Source organism: Pleurodeles waltl, chromosome 10 (assembly GCF_031143425.1).
Source record: "Pleurodeles waltl isolate 20211129_DDA chromosome 10, aPleWal1.hap1.20221129, whole genome shotgun sequence".
NCBI classification, from domain to species: domain Eukaryota; kingdom Metazoa; phylum Chordata; class Amphibia; order Caudata; family Salamandridae; genus Pleurodeles; species Pleurodeles waltl.
In genome coordinates, this window is record NC_090449.1 from 33708027 (window position 1) to 33731691 (window position 23665).

At 45.6% G+C, this 23665-nt stretch overlaps 1 protein-coding gene across 7 annotated transcripts in view; it reads left to right on the top strand.

The window, feature by feature from the left end:
- The window catches only part of SLC38A5 (solute carrier family 38 member 5), a 372114-nt gene that overhangs the window by 222182 nt on the left and 126267 nt on the right, over window positions 1-23665 (top strand). For all 7 annotated transcript variants that reach the window (XM_069209561.1, XM_069209560.1, XM_069209559.1 and 4 more), the window contains 3 exons: window positions 8293-8555; window positions 18373-18454; window positions 18928-19043. In XM_069209561.1, the coding sequence (XP_069065662.1) occupies window positions 8443-8555; window positions 18373-18454; window positions 18928-19043 (311 nt within the window). In that variant the 5' untranslated portion in view covers window positions 8293-8442. The remainder of the gene's footprint in view (window positions 1-8292; window positions 8556-18372; window positions 18455-18927; window positions 19044-23665) is intronic.

Below are 23665 nucleotides of genomic sequence, written 5' to 3' on the forward strand. Positions count from 1 at the left end.
TCATTTATTATTCACAATTAGTGTAATGAAGAGTGCATTACAATTTGCTGGAATATGATCGTCCCTGACAGCTGAAGTAAGCATGATTGTAAATATTTATTGGGTGCAGCCTTGCAGGTGAGAATGTGTTTAGGAGAGAGCGATTGTGTGTATTTGTTGATGTTTTTGTAGGTGTTCGCATGCATTTGTGAGTAAAAGTAAAGGTTCAGTTGCGTGTGATGTCACCTTCGCTCCTCCTGGCATTTTGGTGAATTGACGTTCATGAACACAACATGCTTTTACCAAAATCTGCTCTAGAACCATTGGATGAAAAGTGAAACTTACCCATGGCGACAGAATAGGTGTGGCGTTGGCAGAAGAGGTGCAGGCTTTACTGACAAAGTGGAGAGACCGCAGGGACGCAACAGTGCAGGCTTCACACACACGGGTTCAACTGAGGTTGCGGCAGTGCAAGCGTCACTGAAAGTACAGTGACAGCACTCACACAGCAGCGCAGGCTTCACTCACAGGTACAACACAGGCCGCACCATTGGAAGCATCACTGACAAACAGAGAGACCGCACGGACACAGCAGCGCAGGCTTCACACACACGGGTTAAACTGAGGTTGCAGCAGTGCATGCGTCACTGGAAGTACAGAGACGGCACTCACACAGCAGTGCAGGCTTCACTCACAGGTACAACACAGGCTGCCGCATTGCAAGAACCCGTGACAAAGCACGGGGACCACACTGACACAGCAATGCAGGCTTACCCCACAGGTGCAACACAGGCCTCAGCATTGCAAGCATCACTGACAAAGCACAAAGACTCCACGGACACAGCAGTGCAGGCTTAACACACGGGTACAACACAGGCCGCAGCATTGCAAGCATCCCTGACAAACACCGAGACCGCACGGACACAGCAGTGCAGGCTTCACTCACAGGTACAACACAGGCCGCAGCATTGCAAGCATCCCTGACAAACACAGAGACCGCACGGACACAGCAGTGCAGGCTTAACACACGGGTACAACACAGGCCGCAGCATTGCAAGCATCCCTGACAAACACAGAGACCGCACGGACACAGCAGTGCAGGCTTCACTCACAGGTACAACACAGGCCGCAGCATTGCAAGCATCACTGACAAACACAGAGACCGCACGGACACAGCAGTGCAGGCTTCACACATGGGTACAACACAGGCCGCAGCTGTGCAAACGTCACTTACAAAGAACAGAGACTGCACGGATACGGCAGTGCAGGCTTCCCCACAGATACAACACAGGCCACAGCATTGCAAGCATCACTGACAAAGCACAGGGACCACACTGACACAGCAGTGCAGGCTTCACACATGGGTACAACACAGGCCGCAGCATTGCAAGCATCACTGACAAAGCGCAGGGACCACACTGACACAGCAGTGCAGGCTTCACACATGGGTACAACACAGGCCACAGCATTGCAAGAATCACTGACAAAGCACAGGGACCACACTGACACAAGCAGTGCAGGCTTCACACATGGGTACAACACAGGCCGCAGCAGCACAGGCTTCACTGACAGCACAGAGACCACACGGACATAGCAGAGCAGGCTCCACTGAGAAAGTGTACAGACCGTAGGGACACAGCAGTGCAGGATTCACACATGGGTACAACACTGGCCACAGGATTGCAAGCCTCACTGACAAAGAGGCCGCAAGGACACACCAGTGCTGGCTTCCTCCGCAGATAGAACACAGGCCACTGGAGTGCAGGCTTCACTGACAAAGCTTAGAGACCACAGAGGTACAACAGTGGATGCTTCAATATGCAACACACGCAGTGGCAGTGAAAGTATCACGCACACAGAGCAGGGGCAGCCTGTGCAGTAGTAGTGAAGCTTTCAGACTGAAGTGGTAAAGGTGTCACACATGCATGGAGGTCCCAACAGATACAGCCGCAGAACAAGATTCCCTCACAGACCCAGCAGAAGCCAGCAGTGGAGGCTTCCATCACACACAGCATGTACAACAAGGGTAGTAGCAGCGCAAGTTCCACGTACTCATTTGTGAAGAGCAGCCACTGACTTCAATGAAGTGTGTTGGAATTGTATCTCTCATGAGAACAGATATTACAGCTTGAAGTGGTGAATGGAGGATGTCGCTCTTGGGGGCAGATATGTGTCTATCTCTCAGGATCATGACCCTTCGAACCATAGACCTGTAACCATCCACCCATACTTAGATAAAGCCATTGTCAAATGTGTGGTCATACAAATAGCCACCCACATAAAGGTGGGGAATCTCCTATCTTGCTGCCTCTCCCCGCATGGAGTCCGGGGGGTGTACCACAAGTTTCCTTCAGTATACTAAAAACTGCCTCCCAGGTCTCTGCAGGACTCATTGAAAAGGAATGAGTTTCTTTGCCACCTGTACGTTACATTGGCTTCCTATGGAGGCAAGAATTAAGACCAGACTGGGATTTCTCCCTTACAAGGCACTACATCGTAACACAGATCACAGTCTGGGACGGCAAAGGAGGTTTACCAAGCAAAGTCCTCTATTCAGAGCCTTTCGTGCTCAATAGTCATCATTTTGATGGCTGCCTCTGCTTTCTGGGTTTGTCTTCCTACCTGCCTAAAATTGGCCCCACATTGATGTCCTCCAATCGACTGGTACGGATTCACCTGTTTAGATTGTATCTTCCCAGCCTATATCCTCCTCAGCATGTGGCCTCTGCATGATTAGTCATTGAGTTTGTCTTATTTACTGATGGTTGATGATTGTTCTGATTTTGTCTGTAAGGGTTGTTCACTAGTGCCGCATATGCTTTTGAGTGGCAAAGCAATACAGAAAATTTTAAATGAGTGATAAGCTAGTAGACAACTATTCATGGGCAAGTATTGCTGTTTTAGCTTCTCTTCTGACGTTAGATTTTAGAACCAGTAATAAGCCTTTATTCTGTGGGCAGATTTTAGATGGAGTCTGTGGTAGACATCTGTTCTCTTCTCCGGGCACAGATTACAACCAATAATAGGCCTTTTTATTTTGTGGGCAGATACCAGACTCTGTGGTAGACATCTTTACTCTTCTGTTGCAAGCATTGGAGCCAAAAATAGCCTTTTATTTTGTCAGCAAATATTAAAGTCTGTGGTAGACATCTGTTCTCTTCTCTGGGCATGTATTATAGCCAATAACAGCCTTTTATTCCATGGGAAGATGCTAGAGTCTGTGGCAGACATCTTTTCGCTTCTCTTGGCAGATATTAGAGCCACTAAAAGGCCTTTATTCTGTGGGGCAATATTAGAATCTGTGACAGACATGTATTGTCTGCTCTGGGCATGTATTATAGACAATACTAGCCTTTCATTCTATGGTCAGATAATAGAGTCTGTGGCAGACATTGCTTCTCTTCTGTGGACAGACATTAAAACAAATAATAGCATTTTATTATTTGGGCAGATACTAGAGTCTGGAGCCATAAATAACCTTTTTTGTGGGCAGATATTAGAGACTGGGGTACACATCTCTTCTGTTCAATGAGCAGATATTAGATCCAATAATAGGCCTTTATTCGGTGGGCAGCAATTAGTCTGTGATAGACATCTCTTCACTTCTGTGGACAGGGATTATAGCCAATAATAGACCTTTATTCTGTGGACAGATGTAAGAAATGGGGTAGACATATCTTCTATCAGAGACTGTGGTAGACATCTCTTCTGTTTTATAGGCAGATATTAGAGTCAGTGGTTGAAATCCTTTCTCTTCTGTGTATAGCTATTAGAACCAATAATAGGCTTCTCTTTGAGGGCCACTTTAGAGAGAGAGGAGGTATTTCTTCAGAAGCCAGATAATGGAGCCTGCAGTGACCTCTTCCTAATGGTAGATAGTCAGACCCAAAGGTTTTACTCTTGAGTCCTGATGTTAGTCTGTGGTGGGCAGTTCTTATGAGGGAAATATCAGAGCCTATAGTTGGTGTCCTCTCTCAGAATAGATATTATTATTGTTAGTAAGAAATCTTATAATGCGCAGCGCTGCTTTCCCGGTGCAGGGCAAGATATAGGGTGTCCTGGTGCATAGAATTAGAAAAGCAAGGTCTTCAGGCCTTTACGGAAAACCAGTGACGACTTACAGTTTCTCAGTGACTCAGGGAGGGAATCCATTGTTTCAGGCCCAAGTAAGCAAAGGATGCCTTCTCATGTGCGCCAGTCGGAACCTCGGCACGGGGTACGAGGCTGGATTCAGAGATCTCAACGAGCTGGTGGGCAGATATCCTGCAGTGGGTGCCTTCTCTGAGGGAGGCATTAGACCCTCTAGTGGACTTCTGTTTGGAGGACAGATATCGGAGCCTGCTTTGATGGCATCACCCTTTCCTTGTGACCTGTGGTGTACCCGCCTTGCAAGAGGGAAACATACTGGAAGGACAGTGCTTGGGTGAGTGCTATGGAATGCCTACTGCCAACCTAACTCTAATATAACTAGATCTTCAAAATACAGAGCTGTTCAAGTGCATGTCACCAGCTTCTTGTTTTCAAAACACGATGCAAGGTGTGTATTTGAGTACAGTGAAAGTGTGTTGCGCCATAGAGGCCTACTGTCCGCGTGGTGAACTTTAGCTCAGAAGCTTGGGAGACCTCAGCCCTCTGTTGACATAGCCATCAATTTGTCCTACTTGTTGTCAGACAGAACTACCAACTTCTTCAGAACAAGGCCGCCCAATCAACAGCCCAGCTTCAGCCGTCCCATACAGTCGCATGGGTGGGAAGAGGGTGAAGCTTTCCTGTAGTAACTCTTGGCACCACATAGGCACACCTTACAACAACAGGGCTAATACTGGTGGTTAGCAGCAAATCTGGGGTGCAACTGCAGGGATTTGAATGATCCTTCGGACACCTACTAATTGGGGAACAACATATGGAAATGGGGAATAGGCTGGAAATCAGTGTTACCGCATGATGTTCCCGAATTTCAGCCTTTTTGTAAGGACAAGTTCTCCAAGGTTTCACCTGGTGGAATAGTCCCCTAAGGCACCACAGTTATACCACGTTATGTTAGTGGGGCTCTTGTGGTAACAATTTGAGTGTAAACTACTGTTTCAGTATTAAGAGCCCACTCATAATGTGGGCCATAGCTCCTTAAAATCTATCCTTTCGGCCATCAGCGATAGTTCAGGCTTCAGAGCCCGGGGGAGCCTTGTCAATTTAACCCAGAGTCACAGCACCCCTTTATATTACTGCATTGACTAAAACCAGATGGCAATGTAACCGCACTAGACATGTGGTCCATTAATTTACACGTGGCTAGTGTTCCCGGCAGATCCTATGGGGAATGCTTCCCAAGAATGTCCAAAAATATTCAGCCTCAGCAACTTTAAATAATTTCTCTGTCAATAGCAGGATATCTTTTTTTCAGCAATGTCGTCACCATGCTATTCTGCTGTCATCTACAATCAGTTCTAGGAAACGGTAACATGTTGAAGACAGAGACTGGCGGTATGTTCCTGCATCCATTTATATGGACTTCTTATTTGGTTTGTGGTAGCATGTGTATCTGATGGGATGCGGATATGACAACTGGGCTTATTCCCCGGAACTCCACACCATGAGTTCTTCCATTGTGAGTCCTCCTGCTGTGGTTACTCCCTCTTCGGTGACTTCCACAGCTCCAGGCACTGGCAGGAGCCACACAAAAAGTACTTTTAGAAGAGAAATTGAGTCTTTGTGAGGGATCTGTCCATCCACCGCAGCGGCCTCTTTCACCTCCTTACGTACCTGTGCACTGCCAGCCAACAAGGCAATGGGATTATGGCCATCACCAGATTATGAGTTGAAAAATTATGATTATGATGCATAATCAGTTGTTTGTTAATTTAGCCACTATGGCATTTTAATACATATTTGTTGTTACAAAGTAGATTTTTGTGGATTAGCAAACGCAGTCTTCTTAAATATGTGCTCATTCAGTGGGAGGTATTTAAAATGTTCTTTTCAACCAATTAGTACTTTTGCCATGGGATGCCATGATATTAATAATGTGCTCTGTGCTTTCAACACTCAAATAGTTTTTGTGAAGCATTCACGGTGTTGCACTCTGCAGAAGTCAAATCTAGTTCTACAATTTGTTTAATAAAACGTTCACCTAGGTATTGTTCAAATTCTGTAGCCCATTGTCCGGTATGTTCTGTGTTCACAAAGTGGGTTTTCTGGAAGCATCCCTTTCCAGCTTGAACCAGCCATCTAGACCAGTATAAACAACAACAAAAAAATGTTCAAATGCCCCACCAGGAGACACTTTTCAGAATTAACACAACATGTCTTAAAAAGGATCCAGAATGTTTGGATTTCCTCAGAATTGTAATATCCCTTTTAAACTCACTGCTGTTTTGAGAACATTATAGTATAAACATGAATTTACATCATCCAAGAAGCAAAATAAGTTTGTGACAAGGATAATTCTTTCGTACCGCCCTGTTTGAGATATGTAGGTTTTTGATTTTCTGCTTACGAAAAACATGAGGTGCTTCTTCCAAACCATCCTAAGCCAAAGGCCATTGGGCACAGCACTGACTGGGAGAAAATATACTCATTTGTAAAGTGTGACTATAGCAAGGAACAAATCAAAGGTGAATGTGAGCTTCACTGCATTCCACGGGCACCCTTCTTAGTAACATTTGATCTATTTGAGGTAGAATATTTTTCTGTTGAAACCTGCTGATTGTGAAGCTCTATGTGATTTATGCTGCAAATCCACGATTAAGCATAATACCTAGGGTGGCAAAAATCTAAAAACTCCAAAGGCCTGATTCTCTTGAAATCTGGCATCGCTCAAGTCAAAGAAAAGCGCCTGTAATGTTATGAAGAAGGACAGCAGTGCAAGCTTGTGTGGGAATGGGATATTTATTTTTAAATCATAAGTCTGAGTTACTGAAATCGGAGTCAGCTGCTACTTAAGAAGGTTCAACCATTTAGTCATGGTTCTTGGTTGAGATTTATATGGATCTGGTGTTGGATGTTTATCTGAGTAATTGGTTCTTGTTGCTTAGAGGTGTTTGTTTTGGTGAGTTAAAGGTTCCTGCTGTTTAGCTGTCCCTGTTTTTCATTTAGCTAGTTTCATGGATATTGGGTCAGGTTTAGATGTTTTTGGGACGTGTGGAGTCTAGTTCATGGTTCTTAGGTCAGGATTTAATGGATCTGGCATTACAGAGTTGATGACTTGTGTCAGGTTAGGTGTGGTTTTTGGTTCATATTTATCATCATAATTTTAAGGTCAGGCTTGCATGCATCTGGTGTCACTTGTTTAGTCTAGTTGATGGTCTTTTGGTGGGGTTTAGATGCAGCTGATGCTTTAGTTTAGCTGAGTCAGTGCTCTGATCAAGTTTAGATGTAGTTAGTTACCATCTTTTAATCATGGAGTTCGAGTCCTGCTCTGTTATGGATTCATTTGGTACACTTCTCAGGCTCAGCTTAAATGTAGCCAGTGTTGTTCATTTTGGTGTATTCATGGTACCTGGCCCTGGTATAGAATAAGAGAGTTCACGATTCTCTGGTCAGGCTCAAATATACCCAGCGTTTTTCTTTTTTCTTAAGTTTGGGTGCACTTGGTGGCATTTGTTTTGCTGCGCTTATGGTTCCTGACTGGGTTAACTATCCCTAGCGTAGTTCATTTGGTGGTTTGTGGTTTCAGTGTCAGTTTAAATGCCATCTCTTTAACTTATTTTAACTCTGTGCTGAAAACCTACTTGAAAGTACTAGCACCTTACACCATCTGTGGATTTTGAATCAAGGGAGTTATTTACAGTGCTTCACATGTACCAGTTGACCCTCATGGAGTTGGTGGATATATATATTCCTCCAAAATGTAGATGACGCAGGTTAGGTAACAAGCATCTCGAAACAATCAAATTATTTTATTGCACTGTGATGTACTTAATAAAGAAAACATGTTTATATTCCCATTGTTAGGGGCAGTAGATGTCGGGGAACAGTACAGAAATGCATTTTTTCAACTAACTGAAATATAATATGAATTTTCTAATGTAGCTACATTTCTACATGCTGCTTTTTCGAAAACATTATTTCATAAATGTAGTTGATATTGTCAATATTGTGTTGTTTTTATAAATCAAATACATCATCTATTAAGTTGAAATTAAAAGTAAGTAACATCTAGTGTTTACGTTGTGTTTCTACTTCCTCAATCAAGTTTGAATGTCCTTTTTTTTGTTGGTTTTGCCAAGTGAATAGTGTCAGGGACAGTTTTACATGTAGATGATGGAGTCATTTTTCTGAGGCTTGCCTAATAGCATATCTCTTCTTGCTTTTCAGGTGTTTTCCAGCTCACATAAGGATTCAGTTTAAAGTCCTAAGGCCTTTGTATTCTTGGCTTCCTCCTCGCCCCCTCCCTCACGGACCTTTGAATCTCCTCTGCAGGACACGCTTCCAGAAAAGCTCTTCATCGAACAAATTGTACTAACAATGTCCGCCATCGAGATGCAGAAAAGAGGCAGGGAGGAGGACGATGAAAGTCGCATGCTGAATGGGAGTATACCGGAAAGCCTTGACACAGACAAAGTAACCCTGGAGAATGGGTAAGTGCAACTCGTATGTATGTGGTACTTTTTATAGAGTAAACCGAGACCAAAGGCAGCAGAACACTGTTCAGGGCCAAGGGCAGCGATATAGTCAATGAGTGTGCTCTGACAGTGAAAGTGAACTGCTACTTCACTGCGATATAGTAACTTCAAAGAAAAGTGTCTTTGGTTCTTTTCTAAACTGAAGCAGGATTGGGGCATTACTAGTACATACAAGGATTTCATTTCAGATCTTGGTGGGTAGATGAAGAATGCTTGTTGACTTGTTTTCTCTTTTTTCCGCTTCAACATCAACATTTTGATGGTGTGCTGAGAGCCCAGAAGGTAGGCAAGTGTGTCAGTCATCAGAGCTTTCTAGATGAAGATGGTTTTCAAGAGGGTGCTGACCAGCATCTGAAGCCATTGAACTTTCATCAGGGTGGATGTGATGTGATCATATTTCTTCTGGCCCTTGATGAGGTTTGCTGCAGCTTGCAGGATGTCTTTAATGGGCACAGGCTTGGAGTCTGGGACACCACTGAGCAAAGTTTTGCCACCATCCAAGATGCAAGAGCTTAAGGCCCTAAATGGCAATTCTGAAGTCTCTTTCTGGAAAGCTTTCACCTCTTTAATAGAGAGAGCTGGTACCAGGCTCTCTTGGTTTTCTTATTTGTATTTTCTTTATAGATAAGGTTTAATGTCTACAGTGAATCTAAGTGACTTGGTATCTGAGTGACTTGGCATTGGATGAATGTTGGGGTTTATATCCATCCAGGATCATGTCTTTCAGCCATGTATGAATACTTCTTGCTTATTCGTCTCTGCAAATAGTAAGAATTCTGTTTTAGTAGCGTTGAGTTTCAGATATTAGGAAGGTGTAGGAAGTGTGTGAGGCGCTCGATGGCAGGCACAGAGCAGACTTTCAAGTAGACTTGTGTCAATGGCATGTTGGTGAGTATTGAGGATGTTATCATTTAGTAGACCCCAATGAAGCTGCATGTATAGGCTAAAGATGATGGGTAGCAAGATGGAACTCTGGTGGAATACACAGTTAATAGGGATCATCTGGATGTGGAGGTGGACAAACTAGTATCAGTTGGATAGATAGGAGAACCAGTGAAGGGCACCGTCGTGAATCCCATTCAAAACCTTAGGGTGTGGTTGAGGAATGGGATGGTCAACAGTTTGAAGGAACATGCAGGGTCCAGCAATATTTGGATGCAGGGGTCATCTTTATCTGTGGTCAGGAGGGTGTTGCATATGAAAAGCGAAGCTAATTGTAAGTTAGCTATCTCAAGATCTGGAGCTATATTGGTACCCATACAGGAGCTGGTTGACGTTGATATGATCTTGGAGTTCTGCGTAAACTCCTTTTTCGAAGATATTACCGATGAAGGGTAGGTAATTGATTAGCTGGTGTTTGGCTAAAATTGCAGGGCCTGGATTGTGTTTCTCATGAAGTTGGAAGATCAGACATGTCTTCAATGTTTAAGGAACATGTCTTGATGGAAGCAGTGACGATAGTGAGTAGTAGTAGGAGAACTTCTTCATAGAGGGCACTGACGAAGGACAAAGGTAAGATACCATCTTCACAGAAGCTGGCTTTAAGAGAATTCAGCATGTTGGTAGGGCCTGTGAGAACAGGATTTGGAGGATGCCCATAGTGGGTAACTGCATGGAGCAGTGGGTGAGATGAGATAGTGTTATCAATGTTCTGTTGGCTCGACTGTATGGTGTCATTGAAAAAAAGGTTGATGCCATTGCACTTGTCTTTGGAATGTTGGATGGATTGGAGCATCACTCATGGAGTTGATGCTGTATTGGATTGTCCTGAAGGGATTTCTGCTGCAGTTGGTTATAGTTCTGTGGTTCATGGGTTGTGTAGTGTGCTTCTTCATGCAAAGACTGTCCCCCTCTTGAAGCATGATCGGGGCTGACGGATGAATAAGCTACTTTTAGGGTCTGAGCTTAGCTAGACGTCAATAAACAGATCACAGAGCGCTGTAGGGCAAGCCTGTGTTTTTTACATGATGAAAGTGGGCACATCCTCCAAAACCCTAAAATATTTGGAAACAAGCCAAAAGGGCCCATCCTGTTTCAAGAGTGACATTTTTCTTACTCACCCTTTGCACAGTATGCTGCTCGTGAAGCTTGATAGGAGCAGAAAAACTACCAGGAATGCTAATTTAACTCCCCATTGAGATTCAGGACCAGGAACCAGAGGACTTCTTCGCGCTGGAGCCCAGAGGCAAATCGGTCTGTTTTTCTGATCTAAGTGGAATTGTTAAGTACAGAGGAAATACAATGGCCATCACTGGCAAGGAGTCTGGAGGAGAAGGGTAAGAAGTCCCAAACAATTAATAGGCCAATACCTCTCTCTCAGTCCTCATCCATACTTGTCTGGGTGCACCTTGCAAGACAAGCTACAAGAATAGTAGTTCTTATAATCTCAAGCTTTGGGCACCAGCCCCCCCTTTATTGAAATCCTTGTATGATAATACATAAGAATTCACATGTACCTGAGGCCTTTCGGCTGGAGACACTGCATGAGCGGAGACAAGTGAGAAAAAGGGACTGCGAGGAGCTCTTGTCTGCCCGAAACATTTCACACATGCAAAGGAGAAGAGAAGGAAACCAAAGAGAAACTCGGTAAGCACCCGTCTTTCTTCTGGGTTCTCTCAGGCAGGTGGTTTCAGGTTAAGTTATGGAGACAAAGGGGGGAAAGTCTGCTCAACCCACAAGACAGAAGTAGTGCTCTTCAACAAAGAACACCTCACAATGGGACATCAACTGGTTGTCGGCTGAGCTCGGACCCACTGCCAGAACCCACACAAGGAACCTCAGAATAATCATCAACAACAAACTGGACATGACCACGGAGGTCAACACTGTCACTGTATCCTGCTTCCACACCCGGAAGATGCTGAGGAAGGTCTTCAAATGCCTCACAAGAGCACTAAAAAAAAGGGACTCATGTCCTATTCACCAGAAAATTGGGCTATGGGAACACCCTCTATGCTGGGATTACTAAGCACCTTGAATGTTACAACCATCCAGAACTCGACAGACAGACTTATCTTCAATCTCCCACACAGAACTCGCATCACACCACACCTCAGGGAAATACACTGTCTCCCGATACACAAGCGCAATAAATTTAAACTCCTTACACACACACACACTCAATGCTCTACGCCAGTGGTTCTTAACCTGTTGTCAAGGTACACGTAGAGGTCCACTGCTGCTTATAAAATTCAATAATATTAGCCATTTAAAAAGTGTATATCAATAAAGAAGCAAAATTTACATTTTTCAAATGTTCCGTTAAATGTGAAAGAATTTGAAATTTGAGACTAAAAATTAAGTTAGTGCCCTCAGATTGCTTCTGGGAGCTAATGCATCAAACTTAGTTACATTTAGGAAATCCCCAACCTTCCCATTATGATGACTATTTTGAGTTTTTTATATTTGTGAATTATACGAAATATTTCATCAATTGTGTATTTGTATAATGAATGTTTGTTTCTGTATTTCATTTGTGTGTATTATTTTGAGGTTTAAATCATTCAAATTGGCTAAGGTGGGGTCCTCGGCTTCCAATAGTAAACTAGTGGGGGTCTCCATATTCCAGTAATGATTAAATGGGGGTCCCCAGATTCCAGTAATGATTAAGTGGGGGTCCACAGAAGTCATAAGGTTAAGATCCACTGCACTACACAACTTAGGCCACCTACCGGAACAATCGCATCTCTCTCCACCACCCACCCAGAGACCTCCTCTCCACAGGACTCCTGCTTGCACACATCCAACACACATAGAACCTGGTCAGGTGGATTGACCTTCTCTTACATCGCTCCTAAAACATGAAATGACCCCACGCTCCACATCAGAGCCTCCTCCTCTTCTTGATTTCCGCAAGAAGCTGAAGACTTGGATATTCAGTTAAACAACCTACCATAGGCAAACACCTTCTGATCCAAGATACCCTTGTGGATGATAGTGCGCTTTACAAATACACATAACATAAAATAACCCAAAAGGCCATCATGCTCTACAGTCCACAGCCACATACCTCAAACCCTCTCCAGTGCAATGCCCTGTCTCTGTTGAGTGATGGCGGTCCCCATTCCTTTACAGGAGTCCTTATTTATAAGAGCTACCAAATATTGTCTCTTAGCCAATGAAAGCATTGATCTGGAATAGATGGTGGTTCCTGATAGTGATAGCTTTACGTTACCCTATCAGTGCTAAGCTTGAGCATTCTGGGAGGTTTGTTCCCTTGCACAGGGTAGAAGTCACAGTGTCAATCCCAGACCCGGTGTGTATCCTAAGAATTCCTTTTGGTGTTAAGTCAGCATTTCAGCAGGAGTATAAATTGCTAAGATGGGGAACAGAGAACAATGCAGAGCAGAATGGTGGTCTTGTTTTAGTACATCATAGGACATAGCATGCAAGGTCACATCTCATGTTTGCTGAAAGGCATTCAGTGTACAATGGTCCACCGATGACGTTTTACTCCCACCAAGTTCTAAGGTATGAAATTTCGGATCACCATTTTGTTAAAGCCTCATAGGAATGTCTAATATAGCTTCTAGATATTCAGCCGCTATTCATAATTCTCTTTATACCTTTTGAGATTATGGGTGCTCACGGCTTGGACCTCTGTACTTAACAAGCGTGTGGAGTGCCTTCTCAGCCAGGTGTAGCATTGTGACACACTGGGAATGCCCAGAGAATCCGATGGTGGTAGAGGCAATGAATGAACTGTGGTGGATGACAAAAACAAATCCAAAAATGCATGTTCTCAGCCTGGGAACCCCTTGTTTGAGTTGGCCGACTTCTATGCTGGGAGAATGGAAATTTGATGTAATTTGTCTCTTAAGTTATGCGCTTTTTAAATTATGTTTGCGTGCTTTGTTGTACTGCAGACTTTGATATACCGCAGGTTGTTTGTATTTTAAGTAGTTTGTCTTGCGACATACCTTCAAGAGGGTGCTTTAAAGCATGTCCTGGTACACTGCAGATCAGGCCGGGTTCAAAACAAAGCATAGGCGCCGGTTATACCCTCATCCGCACCAATGCCCTCTTGAAAATGAAGATTTATATCTTCTTCTTCCCAGAGAATTTATGTTTCTGCTTGTCTGTGGAGAATTGTCTGTGACACTTCAATCAGCTCATCAGCCAGCGAGTCATTAAGAGTTTATACATTGTGAGGGGATGTCAGATGCACCAACTCAAAGGACAGAAAAGACCAGCAACACCATCTTGTCTACAGCCAAGGGGAGGGGACTCCAGTTCCCAGATGTCACTTCCGTCCTCTTCAGCTCCTCTAGCGATGGACTCTGAAAAGGATGGTTTGTGGAATGTAGCTTTAGACCTGGTGGTCTGCAGAGGAGAAAATGCCTTAAATAACTGTGTTGGCGATCAACGGTGACTGGCACTAGGTGCCTTCCTGTGCCATTTGGGTATATGGGGTCCCATTATACGTGGGCAGCAAGACAAAGATATTTGGTGGTAACAGTTTGGCATTGGCACCCTGTTAGCCATGGACTCATGGTCTTGAGCCCTACTGGGTGATGTTCTCCTCTGTGCCACGCAGCCAGCGGGCAAGCAGAAGCAAGTGTGGCAGACCCAACAGTCTGCATCTTTGGATTTGGGTTCCTGTAACAGAAGATGGTAGTGATGATTGTATCGCCCACGCGGAGACTTGTCTACGATAAAGAGCAATGCCAAGTTCTTGGGGTGCACCACCAGAATGGGTAAGAAGCAAGCTTGTTTGTGGGGTATTTCCACTTTTTATTCTCCATACCCCATGCCCCAAGCTCTCTTTGCTGAAGCACAAAATACTCCACACTTGTGACTTGCTCTAGGTGAGCAGCCTCCTTCAAAGCTCAGGTGAACTCATCACTTTTGGGGGTTTGACACTGATACGAGTGAGGAACTTAAGGCGCTTTACAAGCATCCCTGAGATGACACCCATCCCCAGTGCAGCTCACCACTCCAGAGATGAGTCAGGAACTTGAGGCGCTTTCTAGACATCCCTGAGATGACAGCCATCCCCCGTTCAGCTCACCAACCGTGAGATGAATCAGGAACTCAAGGCGCTTTCTAAAAATCCCTGAGATGACAACTATCCACGGTGCAGCTCCCCACCCCTGAGTTGAGTCAGGGACTCGAGGCGCTGTCTGAATGTCCTTGAGAGGACAACCATCCCCTGTGCACCTCACCACCCCTGAGATGAGACAGACTCAAGGTGCTTTCTACACACCCCTGAGATGCCAACCATCCCCACTGCAGCCCACCAGCTCAAAGATGAGTCAGGAGCTCGAGGCGCTTTTAAACATCCCTGAGAGGACAACAATCCCCAGAGCAGCTCAGCACCCCTGAGATGAGTCGGGAACTCGAGGCGCTTTTAAACATCCCTGAGAGGACAACAATCCCCAGAGCAGCGCAGCACCCCTTAGATAAATCAGGAACCCGAGGCGCTTTTAAACATCCCTGAGATGACAGCCATCCCCAGAGCAGCTCAGCACACCTGAGATGAGTCAGGAACTCGAGGCGCTTTTAAACATCCCTGAGAGGACAACAATCCCCAGAGCAGCGCAGCACCCCTTAGATGAATCAGGAACTCGAGGCGCTTTTAAACATCCCTGAGAGGACACCAACCCCAGTGCAGATCACCACAAGTGGCCATTGTAACGTTCCACAGAATGCCTCAGATACCACTAGACTCAAATACCGAGTCCTACAAAAATCTCTTGCAAGCACAGTTTCCAAAGCTTGCCACCGCAGTATATGTACCCAGTTCAGTGGCTGCCTCTTTGGGTAAAACCCTGCCTTTCAAGGTACTGAGCTTAGCCCATGAACCCTTCATGGCGGCCCTTAACACGTAGGTAAACGTCTGCGTCATGGGAGACAACTTTGTAATCCCTGAGCGGTAGCACAAATAAAGACGATAGATTTTTCATCTTCTGAAGGGATATTTCCACAAACATGTCTCCCTGCTGTTTTGACAGATACTTGGTTTGCTTCTCAAGGCTTGGAGAACTATCTGCTTAGTCAGCATGTGCTTGTATGGGGATATACACAAGAAATCCTCCGAGAGGGAGAGAAAGAGACGGACCGGAGGCACAAAACAGAAGGTGGGAAGAACCTGTGCAGTAGCAGACACCCTCCATCTCATGACACATACACTTTTGTCATTTCCTCCAGCAATATTCTGGAATGCTACTCTGAACAATACAACATTCTGGAGTGCTACCCTGAACAATACAACATGCTATCCTGAACAATACAACGTTCTGGAATCCTATCCTCAACAATACAACGTTCTGGAATGCTATCCTGAACAATACAGCACGGTATCCTCAACAATACAACCTTCGGGAATGCTATCCTCAACAATACAACATTCTGGAATGCTACCCTGACCAATACAACATTCTGGAGTGCTATCCTGAACAATACAACATTCTGGAGTGCTATCCTGAACAATACAACATTCTGGAGTGCTATCCTGAACAATACAACGTTCTGGAATCCTATTCTCAAGAATACAACATTCTGGAATGCGATCCTGAACAATACAGCATGGTATCCTCAACAATACAACCTTCGGGAATGCTACCCTGAACAATACAACATTCTGGAGTGCTATCCTGAACAATACAACGTTCTGGAATCCTATCCTCAACAATACAACATTCTGGAATGCTATCCTCAACAATACAACATGCTATCCTCAACAATACAACATTCTGGAATGCTACCCTGAACAATACAACGTTCTGGAATCCTATCCTCAACAATACAACGTTCTGGAATGCTATCCTCAACAATACAACATTCTGGAATGCTATCCTCAACAATACAGCATGCTATCCTCAACAATACAATATTCTGGAATTCTACCCTGAACAATACAACATTCTGGAACGCTATCCTGAACAATACAGCATGCTATCCTCAACAATACAACACTCTGGAATGCTACCCTGAACAATAGAACATTCTGGAGTGCTACCCTGAACAATACAACATGCTATCCTCAACAATACAACATTCCGGAATGCTATACTCAACAATACAACATTCTGGAGTGCTATCCTGAACAATACAACATGCTATCCTCAACAATACACCATTCTGGAATGCTATCCTCAACAAAACAACATTCTGGAATGCAATCCTGAACAATGCAACATTCTGGAGTGCTATCCTTAAAAATACAATATGATATCCTCGACAATAAAAAAATTCTGGAATGCTATCCTCAACAATACAACCTTCTGGAATGCTATCATCAACAATACAACATTCTGGAATGCTATCCTGAACAATACAGCATGCTATCCTCAACATTACCTACATTCTGGAATGCTGCCCTCAACAATACAACATTCTGGAGTGCTACCCTGAACAATACAACATGCTATCCTCAACAATACAACATTCCGGAATGCTATACTCAACAATACAACATTCTGGAGTGCTATCCTGAACAATACAACATGCTATCCTCAACAATACACCATTCTGGAATGCTATCCTCAACAATACAACATTCTGGAATGCAATCCTGAACAATGCAACATTCTGGAGTGCTATCCTTAAAAATACAATATGATATCCTCGACAATAAAAAAATTCTGGAATGCTATCCTCAACAATACAACCTTCTGGAATGCTATCATCAACAATACAACATTCTGGAATGCTATCCTGAACAATACAACATACTATCCTCAACAATACAACATTCTGGAATGCTATCCTCAACAATACAGCATGCTATCTTCAACAATACAACATTCTGGAATGCCACCCTCAACAATAAAACATTCTGGAATGCCATTCTGAACAATACAACATTCTGGAATGCCACCCTTAACAATACAACATTCTGGAATACTATACTCAACAATACAACTTTCTGGAATGCTATCCCCAACAATAGAACAATCTAGAATGCGATCCTCAACAACATAGCATTCCGGAATCCTGTTCTCAACAATAAGGCATTCTGGAATGCTATCCTTTATGATAAACATTCTGGAATGCTACCCCCAACATCACAACATTCTGGAATGCTATCCTTAACAATACAACATTTTGGAATATTGTCCTCAACAATACAACATTCTGGAATGCCATCCTCAACAATACAGCATTTTGGAATGCAATCATTTACAATACAACATTCTGAAATGCTAAATTTAACCAGATGTCATCCAGCAGAGTCTCTACTGAACTGAAACTCAACCACGTGCAAATCAAAGAGAGATTCTGGAATCCAAAACCAACTAGATATCATCAAATGCAGGTGGATATTCTGAAATCCAGCCCCTCACTACACGTCAAGCAAATTTGCAAACTGGAATCTAAAATCCAACCAGATTAAATCAAACAGGACATTCTGGAATCTGTAACCAAACCAGAACTTATCAGATAAAGGGACTTTTCTGGAATCTGGATTGATAGTTGCTGGTGAGCAGGAAAGGTACAAAGCACAGTTGTTAATTTAATGTCAGTTGTTGCAGCCTTAAAGTGCTGCCGATAGGCACATCTTTGTGCAACATGAGGAGTATGAATGCAGCAGGGTGTTAGCAGAGCGTGTTTCCTAGGAAGGGAAGTGCAGAACCAGAGATTGGTTCTTCAGTATGATAGCTCCTCGGAAAGGTGTACTGAGGCTTTCCTGTGGTCGGAGAAGGCCAGCTGGCCAGGAAGGGGGGGGGGGGGGGGGGGTCTGAACACTGGCAGAGTTTGGAAAGTGAATAGTTCCTCTCATCTTTCCTACTTTCTCTGACCCTTTCTTCAAACTTGGATTTCTCCTCAGGTACGAACCGGAAGAGTCGATCACCACAGAGCAGGAGGAGTTTCTGCCACAGATGTCCATCAAGAAAACACAATTCACTGACGTAAGTTTGTGATGCCAAGGCACAGCGTCTGGGGTTGGGAAGGGTGAAGTGGTGTAATAGGGCGATGGACAACCCCATTCAATGGCAGAGGGTGGTCATTCTTCACTTATTTAAGATCATTCCCTTTTCTTGATTCCCCAAAATCATGATTTGCATTCATGTCTTATTCAGCTGCATGTTTCTATTGGAAATAGTCAAATACAACTTCACCTACTACCTAAAGCTAGTGCTTAGAAGCCCCACTGGTGCTGACCGAGTTGTGTTAATCATGATTGGTTTTCATCCTCCTCTGGGAGCTGTGAGTGCAGATAGGAATCTTGAGTTTTAGTCCTCAGTAATTTGTTGTCCAGGATATTGTTCAGTTGGATTTGAGGGCTCCAGGGGGTCAGAGAGCAGGGTGCGCATGCCCAGGGCTCCTCGGGGCTTCCTGTACTCTCGTCTCTATCTTACCCCCTCTTTTCTACCCTCTACAGTTTGAAGGAAAAACGTCGTTCGGGATGTCTACCTTCAACCTGAGCAATGCCATCATGGGCAGCGGCATCCTGGGACTGGCGTACGCCATGTCCAACACTGGCATCGTCCTCTTCGTGTGAGTATGGCATGCTGCCAGGAGTGTGGGGCTCCTGTGGGGGTACTGGGACTGAGGTGCACTGGTAAACTTTGGGTCATAGTGTAGCAAAACCAAGGGTGGTAAAATTACTACAGACCCTGACAGAGGTACACAGGTGAACTCGGGGTCTTGGTGTAACAAAACCAAAGGTGGTAGAACTACTACAGACCCGGACTGAGGTACACTGGTGAACTCTGGGTCGTGGTGTAACAAAACCAAGGGTGGTAAAACTACTACAGACCAGGACAAGGTACTCTGGTGAACTCTGGGTCGTGGTGTAACAAAACCAAGGGTGGTAAAACTACTACAGACCAGGACAAGGTACACTGGTGAACTCAGGGTCATGGTGTAACAAAACCAAGGGTGGTAAAACTACTACAGACCAGGACAGAGGTACACTGGTGAACTCAGGGTCATGGTGTAACAAAACCAAGGGTGGTAAAACTACTACAGACCAGGACAGAGGTACACTGGTGAACTCAGGGTCATGGTGTAACAAAACCAAGGGCGGTAAAACTACTACAGACCCAGACAGAGGTACACTGGTAAACTCAGCGTCGTGGTGTAACAAAACCAAGGGTGGTAAAACTACTACAGACCCGGACAGAGGTACACTGGTGAAATCTGGGTCTTGGTGTAACAAAACTAAGGGTGGTAAAACTACTACAGACCTGGACAGAGGTACATTGGTGAACTCTAGGTCTTGGTGTGACAATAAAACTACTACAGATCTAGACAGAGGTGCATTAGTGAACTCTGGGTCTCGGTATAACAATAAAGCTACTACATGCTGGTACAGAGGTACATTGGTGAGCTCTGGATGTCATAACAGTACAAGGGGCGTTAAAACTCTGCTGCAGGCCTGGCTAGAGGTGCATTGATGAACGTATTCTGTGGGTTTTGTTACAGCAGTATCAGGGGTCACTGAAGCTCTACCCCAGCCCTGGCTAGAGATGCACTGATGAACTAACTCTGTGGGCCTTGGTGTAGCAGTATCTGGGGTCACTAAAGCTTTACCCCGGCCCTGGCTAGTTAGTGCATTAATGTACTAACTCTGTGGGCCTTGTTACAGCAGTATCAGGGGGTCACTGAAGCTCTACCCCGGCTCTGGCTAGAGGTGGAATGATGAACTAACTCTGTGGGCCTTGTTACAGCAGTATCAGGGGGTCACTGAAGCTCTACCCCGGCCCTGGCTAGAGATGCACTGATGAGCTAACTCTGTGTGCCTTGTTACAGCAGTATCAGGGGTCACTGAAGCTGTATCCCCGGCCCTGGCTAGAGATGCACTGATGAACTAACTCTGTGGGTCTTGTTACAGCAGTATCCGGGGGTCACTGAAGCTCTGCTTCAGCTCTGGCTAGAGGTGCAATGATGAAGTACCTCTGTGGGTCTTGTTACAGCAGTATCAGGGGGTCACTGAAGCTCTACCCCGGCCCTGGCTAGAGATGCACTGATGATCTAACTCTGTGGGTCTTGGACAGCAGTATCAGGGGGTCACTGAAGCTCTACCCCGGCCAGAGGTGCACTGATGAACTAACTCTGTGGTCCTTGTTACAGCAGTACAAGGGGGTCACTGAAGCTCTACCCCCGGCCCTGGCTAGAGGTGCAATGATGAACTCTGTGGGTCCTGTTACAACAGTATCAGGGGTCACTGAAGCTCTGCTTCAGCCCTGGCTAGAGAAGCATTGATGAACTAACTCTGTGGGCCTTGTTACAGCAGTATCTCGGGTCACTGAAGCTCTACCCCGGCCCTGGCTAGAGGTGCATTGATGAACTAACTCTGTGGGTCTTGTTACAGTAGTATCAGGGGTCACTGAAGCTCTGCTTCAGCCCTGGCTCGAGATGCATTGATAAGCTAACTCTGTGGGCCTTGTTACAGCAGTACCAGGGGTCACTGAAGCTCTGCTTCAGCCGTGGCTAAAGGTGCATTGATGAACTAACTCTGTGGGTCTTGGACAGCAGTACCAGGGGGTCACTGAAGCTCTGTCCCGACCCTGGCTAGAGATGCACTGATGAACTTATTCTGTGGGTCTTGTTACAGCAGTACAAGGGGTCACTGAAGCTCTCCCCCTGGCCCTGGCTAGAGGTGCATTGATGAACTAACCCTGTGGGTCTTTTTACAGCAGAATCAGGGGTCACTGAAGCTCTGCTTCAGCCCTGGCTAGAGATGCATTGATGAACTAACTCTGTGGGCCTTGTTACAGCAGTACAAGGGGTCACTGAAGCTCTGCCCCGGCCCTGGCTAGAGGTGCAATGATGAACTAACTCTGTGGGTCTTGTTACAACAGTATCAGGGGTCACTGAAGCTCTGCTTCAGCTCTGGCTAGAGATGCATTGATGAACTTATTCTGTGGGTCTTGTTACAGCAGTACCAGGGGCCACTGAAGCTCTCCCCCTGGCCCTGGCTAGAGATGCACTGATGATCTAACTCTGTGGGTCTTGGACAGCAGTATCAGGGGGTCACTGAAGCTCTTCCCCGGCCCTGGCCAGAGGTGCACTGATGAACTAACTCTGTGGGTCTTGTTACAGCAGTATCAGGAGTCATTGAAGCTCTGCTTCAGCCGTGGCTAGAGGTGCATTGATGAACTAACTCTTTGGGCCTTGGTGTAGCAGTATCTGGGGTCACTAAAGCTTTACCCCGGCCCTGGCTAGTTAGTGCATTAATGTACTAACTCTGTGGGCCTTGGTGTAGCAGTATCAGGGGGTCACTGAAGCTCTACTCCGGCCCTGGCTAGAGATGCAGTGATGATCTAACTCTGTGGGTCTCTGGACAGCAGTATCAGGGGGTCACTGATGCTCTACCCCGGTCCTGGCTAGAGATGCACTGATGAACTTATTCTGTGGGTCTTGTTACAGCAGTACAAGGGGTCACTGAAACTCTCCCCCTGGCCCTGGATAGAGGTGCATTGATGAACTAACCCTGTGGGTCTTTTTACAGCAGGATTAGGGGTCACTGAAGCTCTGCTTCAGCCCTGGCTAGAGATGCATTGATGAACTAACTCTGTGGGCCTTGTTACAGCAGTACAAGGGGTCACTGAAGCTCTGCCCCGGCCCTGGCTAGAGGTGCAATGATGAACTAACTCTGTGGGTCTTGTTACAACAGTATCAGGGGTCACTGAAGCTCTGCTTCAGCCCTGGCTAGAGTTGCATTGATGAACTTATTCTGTGGGTCTTGTTACAGCAGTACCAGGGGCCACGGAAGCTCTCCCCCTGGCCCTGGCTAGAGATGCACTGATGATCTAACTCTGTGGGTCTTGGACAGCAGTATCAGGGGGTCACTGAAGCTCTTCCCCGGCCCTGGCCAGAGGTGCACTGATGAACTAACTCTGTGGGTCTTGTTACAGCAGTATCAGGGGTCACTGAAGCTCTGCTTCAGCCGTAGCTAGAGGTGCATTGATGAACTAACTCTGTGGGCCTTGGTGTAGCAGTATCTGGGGTCACTAAAGCTTTACCCCGGCCCTGGCTAGTTAGTGCATTAATGAACTAACTCTGTGGGCCTTGGTGTAGCAGTATCAGGGGGTCACTGAAGCTCTACCCCGGCCCTGGCTAGAGATGCACTGGTGATCTAACTCTGTGTGTCTTGGACAGCAGTATCAGGGGGTCACTGAAGCTCTACCCCGGCCCTGGCTAGAAATGCAGTGATGAACTTATTCTGTGGGTCTTGTTACAGCAGTACAAGGGGTCACTGTAGCTCTCCCCCTGGCCCTGGCTAGAGGTGCATTGATGAACTAACCCTGTGGGTCTTTTTACAGCAGAATCAGGGGGTCACTGAAGCTCTGCTTCAGCCCTGGCTAGAGATGCATTGATGAACTAACTCTGTGGGCCTTGTTACAGTAGTACAAGGGGTCACTGAAGCTCTGCCCCGGCCCTGGCTAAAGGTGCAATGATGAACTAACTCTGTGGGTCTTGTTGCAACAGTATCAGGGGTCACTGAAGCTCTGCTTCAGCCCTGGCTAGAGATGCATTGATGAACTTGTTCTGTGGGTCTTGTTACAGCAGTACCAGGGGGGTCACTGAAGCTCTCCCGCTGGCCCTGGCTAGAGATGCACTGATGAACTAACTCTGTGGGTCTTGTTACAGCAGTATCAGGGGTCACTGAAGCTCTGCTTCAGCCCTGGCTAGAGGTGCATTGATGAACTAACTCTGTGGGCCTTGGTGTAGCAGTATCAGAGGGTCACTGAAGCTCTACCCCGGCCCTGGCTAGAGATGCACTGATGAACTTATTCTGTGGGTCTTGTTACAGCAGTACAAGGGGTCACTGAAGCTCTCCCCCTGGCCCTGGATAGAGGTGCATTGATGAACTAACCCTGTGGGTCTTTTTACAGCAGGATCAGGGGTCACTGAAGCTCTGCTTCAGCCCTGGCTCGAGATGCATTGATGAACTAACTCTGTGGGCCTTGTTACAGCAGTATCAGGGGTCACTGAAGCTCTGCTTCAGCCGTGGCTAGAGGTGCATTGATGAACTAACTCTGTGGGCCTTGGTGTAGCAGTATCAGAGGGTCACTGAAGCTCTACCCCGGCCCTGGCTAGAGATGCACTGGTGAGCTAACTCTGTGGGTCTTGTTACAGCAGAATCAGGGGTCACTGAAGCTCTCCCCCGG